The sequence below is a fragment of the Aotus nancymaae genome, unplaced genomic scaffold (genome assembly GCF_030222135.1).
Source record: "Aotus nancymaae isolate 86718 unplaced genomic scaffold, 86718_ANA_hifiasm-v0.15.2.pri h1tg000092l, whole genome shotgun sequence".
Classification (NCBI taxonomy): Eukaryota; Metazoa; Chordata; class Mammalia; order Primates; family Aotidae; genus Aotus; species Aotus nancymaae.
Window position 1 is genome coordinate 7678455 of NW_026988507.1, and position 12950 is coordinate 7691404.

The following is a 12950-nucleotide window of genomic DNA, read 5'->3' on the forward strand; positions in this document are numbered from 1 at the left end:
CTCTCTCATTAGCTCACACAGGTTAAGAGCTCTGACCATTTCCACTATGTAAAATGAGAGTGCTAGACCAGCTCAAAGGCTTCCTTCCAGCCTCAGTATTCTGTGGTGACTGGACTGAATTTATTAGGTCAGCAGGAGACTTTCCACTCAGCATAAACTGTCATCTCTCTTTTCCCTTTCACGTACCAACATGTTTGTCTGGAAAGGACTCCTGAAAGGATGGAACCCTGCCCCCACCCCCAGAGACTGTGGATTATGGGAGCTGGGAACTTTAAATAGGGCCTTTTAAAAATATATATTAATGTTTGGGTCTTGGGGTGGGCAAGAGGTTAAACTAAAGAAAAAGAAGGCTGGGTGTGGCGGCTCATGCCTGTAATCCCAGCACTTTGGGAGGCTGAGGTGGGTGGATCACTTGAGGTCAGGAGGTCGAGATCAGCCTGGCCAACATGGTGAAAACCTGTCTCTACTAAAAATACAAAAACTTTTAGTATTTGGTAGCACGTGCATGTAATCCTAGCAACTTGGGAGGCCCAGCCAGGAGAACTACTTGAACCTGAGAGGCAGAGGTTGCAGTGAGGTGGGATCACCGCTGCACTCCAGCCTAGGTGACAGACTGAGCCTCTGTCTCAAAAAAAAAAAAAAAAAGAATCTTGGGGATTATTATTTCCCTATCAGTGCACGTGCTTCAAGTTGGCTTTATTGCCATTAAGTAGACGGTTTGGAGACAATTACAGATTATGTGGAGGGCAAGATATTTTACTCAATGTTATTTCTCCTCCAGGAGGAAAAGCAGATTTTTTTCCCTACTTCTCAGAGTGCTGCTATGAGCAGCAATCTTAGTCTTGAATCTCTGAATATGTTGTAAACAAAGCTGAAAAGGTACTATGTTTAATTCATGTTGGTTCCTAAATAGGAGAGTTAAATTACCTGGTTCATTCTGCGTCAATGGCTCTTCTTAAACTCCAACATGAGGTCTGGTGCAGCAGCCAAAGAGACTGAGTCCCTGGCTGCGCTGTGGCTTTGGGAGCTGGAAGTCCCCATTCTACTTGCCCTCAGCAGCTCCTCCTCCTCAATATTGCGGAATGGTGTTTTCTAAAATAGCTCCAGGCTGGGCGCCGTGGCTCACGCCTGTATCCCAGTGCTTTGGAAGCCCCTCTCTGGGAGGGGGGAAGATCGCTTGAGCCCAGGAGTTTGAAACCAGCCTGGGTAACACAGCAAGAGTCAGATAGTGAAATGATTGAAAAGTCTGGTGCTTCTCAGAATTCTATAAAATATTTAGCATATTAAACCTAAAATTAAAATATTTTAAATGACATCCAATATAGTATACTAGAGTCTATTCCACAAAAGTAGCAGAATATAAGCATGTTTTTTGTTTTTTGAGACAGGGTCTCTCTCTGTTGCCCATGCTGGAGTGCAGTGGTGCCATCTGAGCTCACTGCAACCTCCATCCCCTGGGCTGAAGTGATCCTCCCACCTCAGCCACCATGCCCAGCCGCCCAGCTGCCTGGCCGATGGTATTCTAATGCTACAGCATTATCACTAAAATTGTCTAAGGTTTTAAAGTTTTTTCCTATTAAAAAACAAACCAACAAACACTTGGCTGGGTGTGGTAGCTTAAGCCTGTAATCCCAGCACTTTGGGAGACTGAGACAGGTGGATCGCTTGAGATCAGGAGTTCTAGACCAGCCTTGATAACATGGCAAAACTCCATCTCTACAAAAAATACTAAAATTACCCAGGTGTGGTGGCATGTGCCTGTGGTCCCTGCTATGGAGACTGAGGTGGGAGGACCGCTTGAGCCTGGTGGAGGTTCCAGTGAGCTGAGATTGCGCAAGTGCACTCCAGCCTGGACGACAGAGTAAGTCCCTGCCTCAAGAAAATTCACAAATAAACAAAAAGACCATCAATCTATGGGAACAGAGCTGAAAAAACAACATGCGATAGAATTAGGCTGTGTCTGTTGCTATATATGTTCACAGGGCTATAACAAGATTCAAAATACAGCTTACAACTCTTAATTCAAAGCCTTTTATAGAATTAGTCCCCCTCATCCCAAGATTTCCATTACAACGGAAATGCAGGAGTGGGGTGGCCTGCTCAGGGCCTATGCTGGTGAAGCAAATGCTTAGATGTTATTTGACAAAAATGATCAATAAGTTTGAGCAAAAAGTAAGCTGCTATAACAAGAAACCAAACAAAAATGTGGCTTAAAAAATAAAGACATTTAATCTGCTCTCACATAACGGTTCAATATTCCATGTGGTCATGCAGGGATCCAGGTTCCCGCCATCTTGTGACTCTGAAAAAAAAAAAAAAATCAAGGCTACATTGCTACTGCTACTACTTTTAAAAGAGCATGGAGGAGGTACTGTCACTGTCATCAGGTTCCTAACCTGGAATTAGCAGCATTTCTACTCAAATTTCATAGGACTTAATTGCTTCATACACCTAAAACTACAAGGAAAACAGCAAATATAGTCCCAGTTAGGCAGGCATGTTATTCAATGTCAACCCCAATTACCATGGAAAAAATGGGAGAATAGATTGTGGTAACTGCCTCAGCTACTGGTCCACCCCTACCCGAACCCCCAGCTTTTTTCCACTGAATTGGGTAACATCAGTGCTCTCAAGAGAACTGGCAGGAAGGTGACAAATGCACTGTGCATAACCCACAAGCCTTGACCTGGCAAGCAGAGAGTGGCCATTACTCTCAGGAACTCTGCAAGCCAGCCTGAGCAGTGTTACAGCTATAAAGCCACCTGGGTGGTTGGCTGCCAGAAACACTGAATATTGTCTAGAATGAATACTTCAGAGATGATCAGATCACCATCTCCAAAACTGTTGCCAAAGAACTGTCAGAGACTTCCCTGGAGCTCATGATCCATTACAGGAAACTCTGAAGTGAAGCTGAAACCAGTGTGTATTTTGGCAGTAGAGCAGCGTCCTTCCTTAAGGAGATCTGGCCTCCCCTTCAGGAGGTTCTAGATCTGTGAAGTTGCTAAGGGCTATGAGAAATCCGAGTTTTCAGCAAGAATACCTCATAGGTAATGTTTCCAAATTCCATTCTTAAGTAGGAGAGAGGGCAAAGATACAAGCATTCAACATCCTTCCCATTCAGCTCTCAACTTACCTGTTCCCACCTTCATCCCCTGTCGTCTTCAGCACACAGCTTCAGGACACAGGACACGTTTCCCTCCTCCTGGACCTCTAATAAATGCTTCCCCTCTCTGCCTGAATAAGTCATATTCCTCAAAGACCCAGGGGTCAAATATAATTTCCTTTGTGAAGCCACCTTTAAGTTAACAAATATGAGTATCTACTACGTTCCAAACTATGCTAAGAACTGGGGTGCCTATATATACCAAGGTTTTCCTATGCATATACACCTATGGCAAAGGTTAATTTATAAATTAGGCACATTAAGAGATTAAGAATAAAATAGAACAATTCTAAGAATATAATGTAATGAAAGTTACATGACTGGTTTCTTATTGTACTGTACCCTTCCTCTGATGATGGGATGTGAGATGGTAAAATGCCTGCACGGTAAAATGAAGTGAGGTAGGTGACGCAGGCATTGTGATACACCATGAGGCTACTACTGACGTTCTTTTTTTTAGACAGGGTCTGGCTCTGTCACCCAAGCTGAAATGCAGTCTTGACTCACTGCAACCTCCACCTCCCAGGTTCAAGTGATTCTCATGCCTCGGCCTCCCGAGTAGCTGGGATTACAGGCACTTGCCACCATGCCCAGCTAATTTTTGTATTTTTAGTAGAGACAGGGTTTCACCATGTTGGCCAGGCTGGTCTCAAACTCCTGACCTCAAGTGATCCACCCACATTGGCCTCCCAAAGTGCTGGGATTACAGGCATGAGCACTGCTACTGACCTTCTGACGATACATCAGGAGGATCATCTGCTTTGGGTGATCCTGGATCATGGAGCCATGACATGGTCAATGCTTGGATGTCAAGAGTAGATGGTGTAGATGACTAACAGGCGGGTAGTGTGCACAGTGTGGATATACTAGAGAAAGGGATGACTGACGTGACCGGTGGGACAAAGCGTGGTGCTGCAAGATTTCAATCAGAATGACACACAATTGAAAACTTATGAGTTGTTTCTCAAATTTTCCATCTAATATTTTTGGACCATGGTAGCCATGGATTACTTATACCATGGAATGCAAAACCACAGATAATGGGGCACTACTGCAGTTTCTCAATTCTCAAACTTCCTCTATCCTGCTGCTAAGAAGTAATCTTGCAGTAGAGAGTAATAAAGCCTACATTTTAGCAAAATACTTTAAGCCTGTTAAAAGACAATCTAATTACTTAAATGTGGCTGCTTTATTTTGCACTTTAAAAATTCATGAAAAGCTTTACATTATCTGCATTCTACCTGCTGATCACCAAGGCTTTAGGGTAAGACAATGAAAATTTTATCAAATCAACTGGGCATATGCAAAAACAACAGGTAACTTACAAACAAATCTTTTTAATCAAGAACATTATGTAAAATACACACTCTGGTCAACATCTGAATTCATCTAGACTTTAAGAGTCTTAAAAAAAAAAAAAAAACCCAAACAGATTTTAACACTAACAATCCTAACAGAATAATGCTGATGGCAAGCCATAAACAGCTTTAAATGCTGAATGTAATTTGGGGAAAGGGGAGAAAAAGAAATTATCTGTTGAACCTAAAAATACATCTGTTAGTAAGACTTTTCTGACTTAATGAATTTCAACAAAGTGAACAACTCCTATGCCTTTGGTAGTTCCTCAAGTTTTGTTTTTAAACTTGTGACATCTTGACTAAAGGATCTGAACCCTAGGACTAGAATACTTAAGGAAAAACCCCAGGGAAGCGGGGAGAAGGAAAAACAAGACTAGAACTTTCTTAGTCTAGCTAAGGTGGGCTGAGTCTGCCCTGCAGACTCTGGCCAAGTGACGAATGAAAGAAATACTCAGAAACAGGCAGGCTGTGAAAGAGAGCTAGGGGACTGCCAGCTTTGGGTTGCCAAAGAGAGACAGTCCTGATAAGCCAGAGCTGCTTTTATTTGTTCAGTACAGATTTAATGACAAAGGCCTGGAGCAAACACAATTTGTGGGTAATTAACATTGTTGTTCCCCACCTTCCAAGGAGCAGTCTTGCACAGGCACAGATTATCAAAGGTTGGTTTCTGGAGACATAAGCAAACAAACTTATCTAGATAAGTTCCTGTACACTCCCTTGTTACCTACCCCTTGCCCTTAGCCTCAGGGTAAGAGAATTAGCTGCCTTCAGCTTTTATTCTCTCCTGAAGCTTTTGCAAAACCTTCCAACCTTTCAGGGTTTGTGTTCTCTCCCTGTAAATTCTCCCACCACCCTGACCCATCTCCTACATCTCCCCCTTTTCTGTTTTTTTTTTTTAAATTAGGCTTTGTTGATTGAAGAGTACAGATGTGTACAGCAACAGGTCTGTCAGGCGTAGTGGTCATTGCTCATTTTTCGGCTTTGCATCCTAGAATTAGCAAATAACATGAGACAAACATGAGTAAAATCAGTAATATTTTTTTCTAATTAAGGAGTGACCCCCCAGGAGTGTGGGGGGGTGTCTATTCAGGAGAGATGTTCTTCTACATCCTTCCATATTGCTGTATGTTGAGTGTGTAGATTTACGGCATTTAGGGATTCTAGAATTTTAGTTTTAAGTTGCTTTACATCTGTAGTTAAATTATCATATAAGATTCCCCAGAGATGGTGTTTCATCTCATCCTAACTATGTATTGATTGATTCCAGGGCAGAAAGGTAACATAGATATGCTTATGCTCCCAGTCACAGTTTAATTGCTGTCGGAGTGCCAGTGCATCGTGTCATTCCCCTACATATTCCAAGGCAGCATCAAGGGCTTGCAGATGTGCAAGAATTTTTTGATCTATATCCTGCTGTAAGACAAGTTCATTAGACACGTTTCTGGCCAAGTTATCTACAACGGTAGCTGTTTGTACTGATTCAGTAATAGATCCAACAGTGACACTAGTAGTGGCTACGATGACTATGGCTGAGCCTATAAAGGATAGTGTACCTTTGAGTCTTTTGTGTCTGACCTGGGACAGGGCATGTTCTAGGGAGGTAAGAGCAGAGAAACCTTGCCAATCTCCCCTCAAACTGACTGGTAGGAATGTCTCAGATTGTCTCCATAATATCATGACACTAGTAATACTTAAACTACATATATGGTAATTAGTGATACATGAGGCGAAGCAGGCTTGTCCCTGCACTTGGGTCACAAATGTGGAGTTTTAAGGTGTAATGGAAATATTGGTTCCCATAAGGAAAACACATGGATGGGCAGTGCAAATCAGGCACTGATCTGTGTGATTATGAATAAAAGACATAGTATAATTGTTACTGGAATTATGATATATCCCATGCCAGGTGATAAGGGTGGTGCTAAGATGTCCCAGATGCCATGAAGTGTCTTGGGGTGGCATGGACTCTACTTGGGGTCTGGGATATCCCATCCCCTCATCCACCCAAATCATAGTGGAGCAGGACATGGCTATAAAACTGTGATTGATGCCACGATGGAGGCGAACATCAGTATGGTTGCCCCGCAAACGGCTATGAGGGCTTCAGTCTGATGTCATAATTGCCTAACTGGAGGCTACAGGCTTGTCCCCCATGACAGACTTCTCAGCCGAAGTGGAATCCATTACTTTCCTGGGTTTGTTCTTTAGGGACAGGGAGGAATGTTGGGGAAGGTGGCATTAGTTGCGTTGCCCAGTTTGAGGCTACCCACAACCAAGAACGTTAAGGCATTTCCTTTGCCATGATGTAGCAATAATTGTGTTTGGGCAGGTATACAGTCAGGGTTAGAACTTTTATAACTTACACACAATGGAAGGATAGTGGAGTGATATGTAGTGTTACCTGGCACCTTAGTCCAATGTGTGTCATTAATGAGGGACCCTACCGGGGGTAAGTCAATCCCTCCTAGTCAAACAGTTACATTATTAGAAGCTGGGAAGGGAGTGTCTGCCCAGGTAACAGGGTGGAAGAAAGGCGGATCTAGGAGATAAGCCCAATAGAGTGTAGCAGGTACGGGTTGAAGGCAAAGTGAGAGAATAAGAAAGGTTAATACCTTACAAGAGTTGCAATGTATAACAGAAAGCATAGCAAGGAATAAATTATCTGGAGTGCATGGTGTCTGTGTCCGGAGCAGGATTTGTTCAGCCTCCTGAGTTGTCTTCTTCAGCACCCCCCAGGTGATAGTTGGGGCTTGTGCCGTCCGGCGAAGCCGCAGCCTCTGGGACTGTAGGTTCTTTGGGGTCACTTCCTTCACTTCTGGCACTGGGTTGGGTTCTGGCTGCACCATGGTAATGTTTGATGCGTCGTGCTGGAATCCAAAGAGGGCCTGAGGGGGTGTGAACACAGCATATCCTCTTCCGCATGTTAGCAAATCATTTGGACCACACCATACATTACTATTTACATCTTTCCATAAAACTGCAGGCTTTATGTATTGAGAGGTTTCAGAGCAAGTGCTTTTCTATAGGTGACAGAAACGCATACATGTACATATTTTAGTTTTCCAAATTCAGAGACATGTGTAACATCTGTTTGCTATAACTGATAGGTTCTAGTCCTCTAGGGTTAACACCTGTAGAGGGAGGGACATGCCTGTGAGTTGGCAATCTGGGCACTGCAGGGTAATTTGTTTAGCTAGTCTCTGGGTAAGCCGAAATTCTTCAGTTTCTCCAATTTTGGTGGAAAAATTGATGTGATTGGGTGGTTTGGTTAAGCAAGGATGTCAAAATTTGCAGGTCTGCTTGATTATTGCTATAAGCCAGTGAGCTGTGGGCTCAAATATGTATGATAAAAATAGGATGTGTACGTTGATCCAGCAACTGCTGGAGTTGAAGAAAAAGTGCACACAGGGTGAGCTCAAGAGTGGACTTAATGAGAGCTCTTTTAAGGTTCTGCAATAAATAAACAGAGTAAGCAGAGCAACTAACAATATTGATGGGCTGAGCTGAAAAGGTTTACAGGGCCAATATTAGGGCTCCAAACTCAGCTCTCTGAGTGCTAGCAAATCCAGAATGAGTGACAGAATAATATGGTTCCCACCAAATAGCCCCTTTCCATTCTTACCAGCCATCAGTAAAAAGCATTATAGTATTAGGTACGGGGGAGTGAACTACCCTTGTAGGCACAACTACAGGAGTACAAGATAAGAACTGGAGTAGTATGTCAGCAGGAAGGGCATGTCCTATACGGCCTGCATAATCAGAGGCGCTATCTGAAGGTCTAGAGATAAGGACAGTACTGCTCTGAATTGTTTTTTACTCAAAAGAATTCTTATGGTATCAGGGTCATTACCTAGCAACTAATTGCATTGTCTGCAGCCCATATAGATGACTTTACTCACTAGCTAGATATAGGGAGATAGTGTTTTAGTCCTGGTATGTGAGCAAAAAACCAATTCTAGGAAGTGCAGCCCTGGGGCCATCTGTCCTATTAATCCTGTTGAGGAATATTTAATATTGTGGGTCTATACATTCTAGTTGCCTCTGAGAAATAGCTTACTCTATTTCCTCAATTTCCCTTTTTGCTGTGGGGGTTAAATACCTGGGAGAGTCCAGAGCTGTACTGCTCTTTAGGATAGAAAACAGATTCTGTAATTTGTCAGTAGTTATGACCAAGGTGGGCAAAGGCAATTAATATTGCCCAGTAATTTTTGATCATCATTAAGGTGTGTAAGTTGCTAGTATTTAATTTAACCTTCTGTGGTCTTATTGACCAGGAGGTTAGTATGTAGCCAAGATATTTCCAAGGGGAAGATATCTGTATTTTTTCAGGTGCTATGATTAAACCTCTTAACTGTGTATTTTTTATGACAGGCATATAAACTTAAATGAACTAGCTCTGTTGGGGCTGCTAGTAAAATATCATTCATAAAATGAATAATCTTGCAATTAGGAAATTATTTTCTTCTAGGGAACAAAGCCTGATTTACACGATACCGACACATGGTAGGACTGTTTAGCATTCCTTGAGGAAGTACTTTCCAATGAAATTGGCAAGCTGGCCTTTCATTATTGATAGCTGGTATCGCAAACACAAATTTTTCTCTGTCCTGTTCTGCAAGAGGAATAGTATAAAAGCACTCTTCAAAGTCAAAAACAACTATAGGCAAATCTGAAGGAATCACCATGGGGGAAGGGAGCCCCTGTTAAAGGGGCCCCATAAGTTGCAAATTAGCAGATAGCCCATAAGTCATGCAAAAGTCTCCATTTGTCAGACCTTTTGGGAATGATGAAATGGGAGAATTCCAAGGGCTGTCTGATGGTTCTATATGGCCAGCTTTTAATTGTTCCTCAAATAATTCATGGGCTTGTTATAATTTCTCTCCCTTTAAAGGCTGCTGTTTTACCTAAACTGAATTTTGAGAGAGCCATGTAGCAGAGGAATAGTAACAGTGGCTATTATTAGAAAGGGTTTTGCTGTTCACATAATTTATTAAATTCTGCCTTCCAGAGGAGGTATTGACTGGCCTCTAAAGTTGTTTTAGCTAGCACTGACCATTCCTATGGTGTTATATGGAAACCGTTTGCTACGGCCTCAATTAATCCTCTCGTAAATGGGCTAGTGGCTCCATTTTCTTTAATGCTTTTCCTTATCTCTAAGGGTTGAAAGAAATGGGTTTGTATACCTGATTGCCTTGCTGAACATGCATTACCAGGCAGGCCAAGAGTTCCCCTTCTAATGCCACTTGCTTAAGACAGGGTCCCATAGCTGTAGTGTACCCTTGCCTTTTCTCCAATTTATTGAGGGAGGGGGCGCAGGGAGGAGGAGGAGGCCATAATGTAGGTGATCATTCCTCCTCCCTCCCCTTTTTAGGCTCTTCTGCGTAGAGCAGGGCCAAAGCAGCCCTAACTAAGGCCCATAACACTGAAGATGTCACTGGGACCCATTGTCCTTGTACATGTTATCATTTAAGATTTCTCCCCACTTGTTCCCAGAGCTCTAGGTCCAGCATGCCTTCTTCTGGGAACTATGGGTTATAGGAAACAACAGTTTGCATTAGCTCCCTTAATTGAGCCTGCAAAACAGGCTCTGCTAGCTTTAAGCAGTTATTTCAATACTTTTATATACCGTTTCTCTTGTGCGGATAACTGTTGTCTCATGATAAACCCTAGCTTGAAAATTCCCCCAAACTTGGAAATCCCGAGCAGGACCAATGACTTACTGACTGTGCAGTCTCTTCACCTTCATTTTTGAGGGTTCCGTCATGATCCGTTGCAGCGTTTGTCACATGGGGCGCCAGCTGCTGAGTCTGTCCTGCAGACTCTGGCCGAGCGACGAATGAAAGAAATACTCAGACACAGGCAGGCTGTGAAAGAGCGCTAGGGGACTGTCAGCTTAGTGTCGCCAAAGAGAGAGCAGTCCCATAAGCCAGAGCCACTGGTATTTACTCAGTACAGATTTAATGACAAAGGCCTGGAGCCAACACAATTTTTGGGTGATTAACATTGTTGTCCCCTCCTTCCAGGGAGCAGTCTTGCACGTGGATGATCAAAGGTTGGTTTCCGGAGACATAAGCAAACAAATTTACCTAGATTAATTCCTTTATACTCCCTTGTTACCTACCCCTTGCCCTTAGCCTCAGGGTAAAAGAATTAGCTGCCTTCAGCTTTTATTCTCTCCTGAAGCTTTTGCAAAACCTTCCGACCCATTTGCATTCTCTCCCTCTAATTTCTCCCACCACCCTGACCAATCTCCTACAGGTAACAAAATCACTGCTCATGTGAAGGAAGAATACCAGAGTTATTACGTGGGATTTAGCTTGGCTTACGTTTTATAAAGGTTAAATAAGTATAACATCTAAATGGCAAAAATAAAAATCCAAGGTGGTCTCATTTAGAAAACTAAAAAATAATTATTGTTCTCAGTTTTTAAATTTGTGGAATGACACAATACGTATTTTGAGGCACCTGTTATAGGATTTGTTAAAATTATGCATACTGCTACTTCTACTTTTAATATAATTTTTATGTACTCTAGGGTAGGTATTATCAGTCAAGGTCACTAAAAATAATGCCAGATTTCAAGTGAGAGAGAACAGAAATGGAAAGAGGATGGGAGGATATTGAAATTAGGTAGTAAGTAATAACAAACATGATTTTTAAAGTTTCCTCACTAATAACACAGAATTGTGTATTTTGGCTCAATGCCACTGGGCTGCTGAAGTGAGCAGGAAATGAGTGGAATATCCTAATTGTCCCAGTTAGAGTCTTGACTAACCCGTGATTTGGATGAGGGTTGTTTCCATAGACTGCTTGGTAAGGGGTAGCCACGCTATGCTAACTGCCTACTCGCTTTGTTTCTTTCAAGAACACTTTTGAAAAAACAAGAACCTCTAAAAAGCAGCAGAACAGAACAAAGAACTCATTAGAATACAGAGATTAACACAGGAATAATCTGCTAATAGTTTAATCATGGACATATTACAATCACCTTGTTTCCTGAAATGCAAAGTATGGGCCAATAAAAAAAATTTTTTTTTATAAATAAAATTCCACTATTCCAGGCATATTCCAAAATTTTCTCTTTTGATCAGATTTTTTTTTTGAGAAGTCCCAAACTTAAAATATCCCTCATCTTCCACCTCAAATTGCCTCTATTTATTAGTCTTGTATATGGTATTATTTAAGACATACATCAGTGAGAACACCAGGAGTTTCAGGATTGTTATAATAAAAGACATTGAGTTCATTACTTGGAAAAATGGATTTTTTCTGAGGTGACTATCAGAGAATTAAGTGCTCTGTCTTATCATTGAATGAGAATTATTCTCAAAGCAAATATTCTCTAAGGTACCAAAGTATTCAGTTTATTAGGATAGTACACTTTAACATATGACAAGTTACAAAGCCTAAGAAAAAGCAAGCAAGTAAATAAAATCACAACTCAGAATTCTAATATTTTCACATGGTATCATGTGTTGGCAGGGCACAGTGGCTCATGCCTGTAATCTCAACACTTTGGGAGGCCAAGGCAGGAGGCTCACTTGAGGCCAGGAGTTAAGAGACCAGCCTGGCCAATACAGTGAAACCCTGTCTCTACAAAAAATACAAAAATTCTAATTAAATATTTTAAACAGAGTATTTTAGATTTTTACTTAATATTAAAATGTGGTCAACTATCATAATGTAATTCTCTGCATCAAAAAAAAAATCCATGTATTAAGGATTTACCCAATCCAGGAAAAAAAATTTTAGAAACCTTTATTTTTTGCCGGAGCAAAAAAATCTAGAAAGGCTCTCCAAAATCTTGAGTGGAAGTATCATATTCTGCAATGAAATGCTTGAGTTCTTCAACACACCGCTCACCTATTTCATGTAAATTCTGCCTCAATGCAAACTGTATAGACTTTTCTAATGAAGGATCTTTTTCAATCAGCATTTTCACCACCATCCCGAAAGTTTCACAGTCTTGTCGGTAAACCTAAAAAGGTAAAGCACATTCTGGTTAGCCGAGAATGAAAATAATTAACCAAATACTTAGCTGACTGAGTTGGCAGAATTATGATGATGATGATGTCTAAAACAGAGATACGGTATTACAGTCAAACCTCTCTCGCTCTTGCATTGTCACTATTGCCAGAGGCCATTTAAACCTCTATCTATGAGATTTGCTGAAAAGTTGAATAAGAAAGGAAACATTAACATACCACATTACTGAATGTAGAGGTTTGGCATGGCATTTGTCAGTGTAAGGCAGTCTACTCAAAGGACATCAGACTAGAGATGAGAATAAGAACAAAGGCTAAAGAAGACATATCAATGACTTTGTTCATATATTTGGAAGAAAAAAGTTTCTGAGCCCCTAACTTTAGATTCTTTATTTGAATCATGATCAGATAACAAATTCTGTTTAGTGGCCAGGTGCGGTGGTT

The 12950-nt window shown here is 41.5% G+C and overlaps 1 protein-coding gene across 18 annotated transcripts in view; it reads right to left on the reverse strand.

Moving 5' to 3' along the window:
- Window positions 1-3892: 3892 nt before the first annotated feature.
- Window positions 3893-12950, reverse strand: part of PPHLN1 (periphilin 1) — a 137508-nt gene continuing 128450 nt past the window's right edge. For 5 of the 18 annotated variants that reach the window (XM_012465662.3, XM_064369850.1, XM_012465646.3 and 2 more), the window contains 4 exons: window positions 12385-12499; window positions 10242-10342; window positions 7134-7406; window positions 4986-5509 (listed from right to left, as the gene is read on the reverse strand). In XM_012465662.3, the coding sequence (XP_012321085.3) occupies window positions 5483-5509; window positions 7134-7406; window positions 10242-10342; window positions 12385-12499 (516 nt within the window). In that variant the 3' untranslated portion in view covers window positions 4986-5482. Of the gene's footprint in view, window positions 4076-4985; window positions 7407-10241; window positions 10343-10462; window positions 12500-12950 lie in introns of those variants that run through there. The other 13 variants (XM_012465651.3, XM_012465648.3, XM_012465644.3 and 10 more) reach the window with 7 other exon arrangements.